The sequence below is a fragment of the Geospiza fortis genome, unplaced genomic scaffold (assembly GCF_000277835.1).
Source record: "Geospiza fortis unplaced genomic scaffold, GeoFor_1.0 scaffold145, whole genome shotgun sequence".
In the NCBI taxonomy this organism is placed as follows: Eukaryota; Metazoa; Chordata; class Aves; order Passeriformes; family Thraupidae; genus Geospiza; species Geospiza fortis.
The window spans coordinates 3,995,215-3,996,505 of NW_005054362.1; the positions used below are offsets into that span (position 1 = coordinate 3,995,215).

The following is a 1,291-nucleotide window of genomic DNA, read 5'->3' on the forward strand; positions in this document are numbered from 1 at the left end:
GTGGTGGCTTTCAGGCAGTCAGGAGGGGATCCCTAGGGATAATTATTTAGGAAAATACATTCTCAGATGGAAATGGGACAACCCAGTTCTTCCCCAAAAGGGCAGTTTTTGCTGCCTGGTTTTTGTACAAAGGACCTAAGAGGGGAAAAAATCTTGTGCTTCTCCTGCAAGAGAAGCCTCCCTCAGGAGCAGAGGAATTCAAGCAGACAGGAATGAAACACTCATCCAGCCACACCCTGTCCTCACAGCTCAGCATTCCCCTTCTCCATGTCAGGCTCATTTTGCTTTATTTTAATTTAAAAACCCCAAGCAAACCAGAGCTTATTGACAGAAAGTGCCACCCGTAGAATATCAGCTTTAAATGATCACAGCTTGTGGCTCACAGTGTTTATAAACTGCTGCCTCCAGGCCATGGAGCATCTCCATCTTCTTGGAACACTGCTTAGATAAAGATCAGCTGAGAACAAACTTCTCCCCGAGCAAAACAAGGGGAGCAATCAGCAAAAACAGGGATCAGCAGGACCAGAGCAACATTTCCCAGAGGCAAAAAAGCTTGCCATTGAGAGAGATCAGTGGTCACAGGCTTCAGCAGCAAAATTATTAAATTTTGTGCATTAGGTGATGGACCAGGAGGTGAATCCAGAATTCACCTGCTGGAATAGATGAATCCACAGTTCCAGCAGGAACTAAAACTTCAGAGCAGGTGCATCCACAGTTCCAGCAGGAACTAAATTCACTTTTCAGAGCCCAAAGGCCCCCCTGGCTGAACATTTCCCCTCTTGGAGACGGGCAGGACATTCCTAAAGGTGAGGTTGACCCTGGGGGCCAGCACCCTCCTGCGTGGGGGCAGGCTGTGGTACCAGTGCACGTTGGTGGGGTGCTTCATGAGGAGCAGGCTGCCGTGGGCCAGCTGCAGGCAGATCCTCGCCGGGCCCCGAGCTCCTCCCCGGCCCCGCCGCTCCCCGCGCCGGAACACGAAATCCCGGCAGGCTCCGAAGGACACCGAGGCGATGGGGCTGAGGGGAACCAGCTCCTTCTCGTCGTCACGGTGCTCCCCGATGTGGTCCAGGCCATCCTTGTACCTGGGAATTAACTCTGGGTTTGTTATTCATTTAATTTTAAATATTAAGTTAATTATTATTAATTTAATAAGTGTAATTAAATTAATATTTAATTATATTTCTGCAGTATATGTATTCTTTTTATATTTAATTTTATATGTAGATATTCATATTTTATAAATATATTTAAATATTTTATAAACTATTTATAAAAATTATATTATTTATAA

The 1,291-nt window shown here is 45.7% G+C and overlaps 1 protein-coding gene across 1 annotated transcript in view; it reads right to left on the reverse strand.

Moving 5' to 3' along the window:
- Positions 1–270: 270 nt before the first annotated feature.
- ALKBH2 (alkB homolog 2, alpha-ketoglutarate dependent dioxygenase) overlaps positions 271–1,291 on the reverse strand; it is a 2,727-nt gene continuing 1,706 nt past the window's right edge. Inside the window, exon 3 of the mRNA XM_005424106.2 lies at positions 271–1,082. Coding sequence (XP_005424163.2) covers positions 734–1,082 — 349 coding nt within the window. The 3' untranslated portion in view covers positions 271–733. The remainder of the gene's footprint in view (positions 1,083–1,291) is intronic.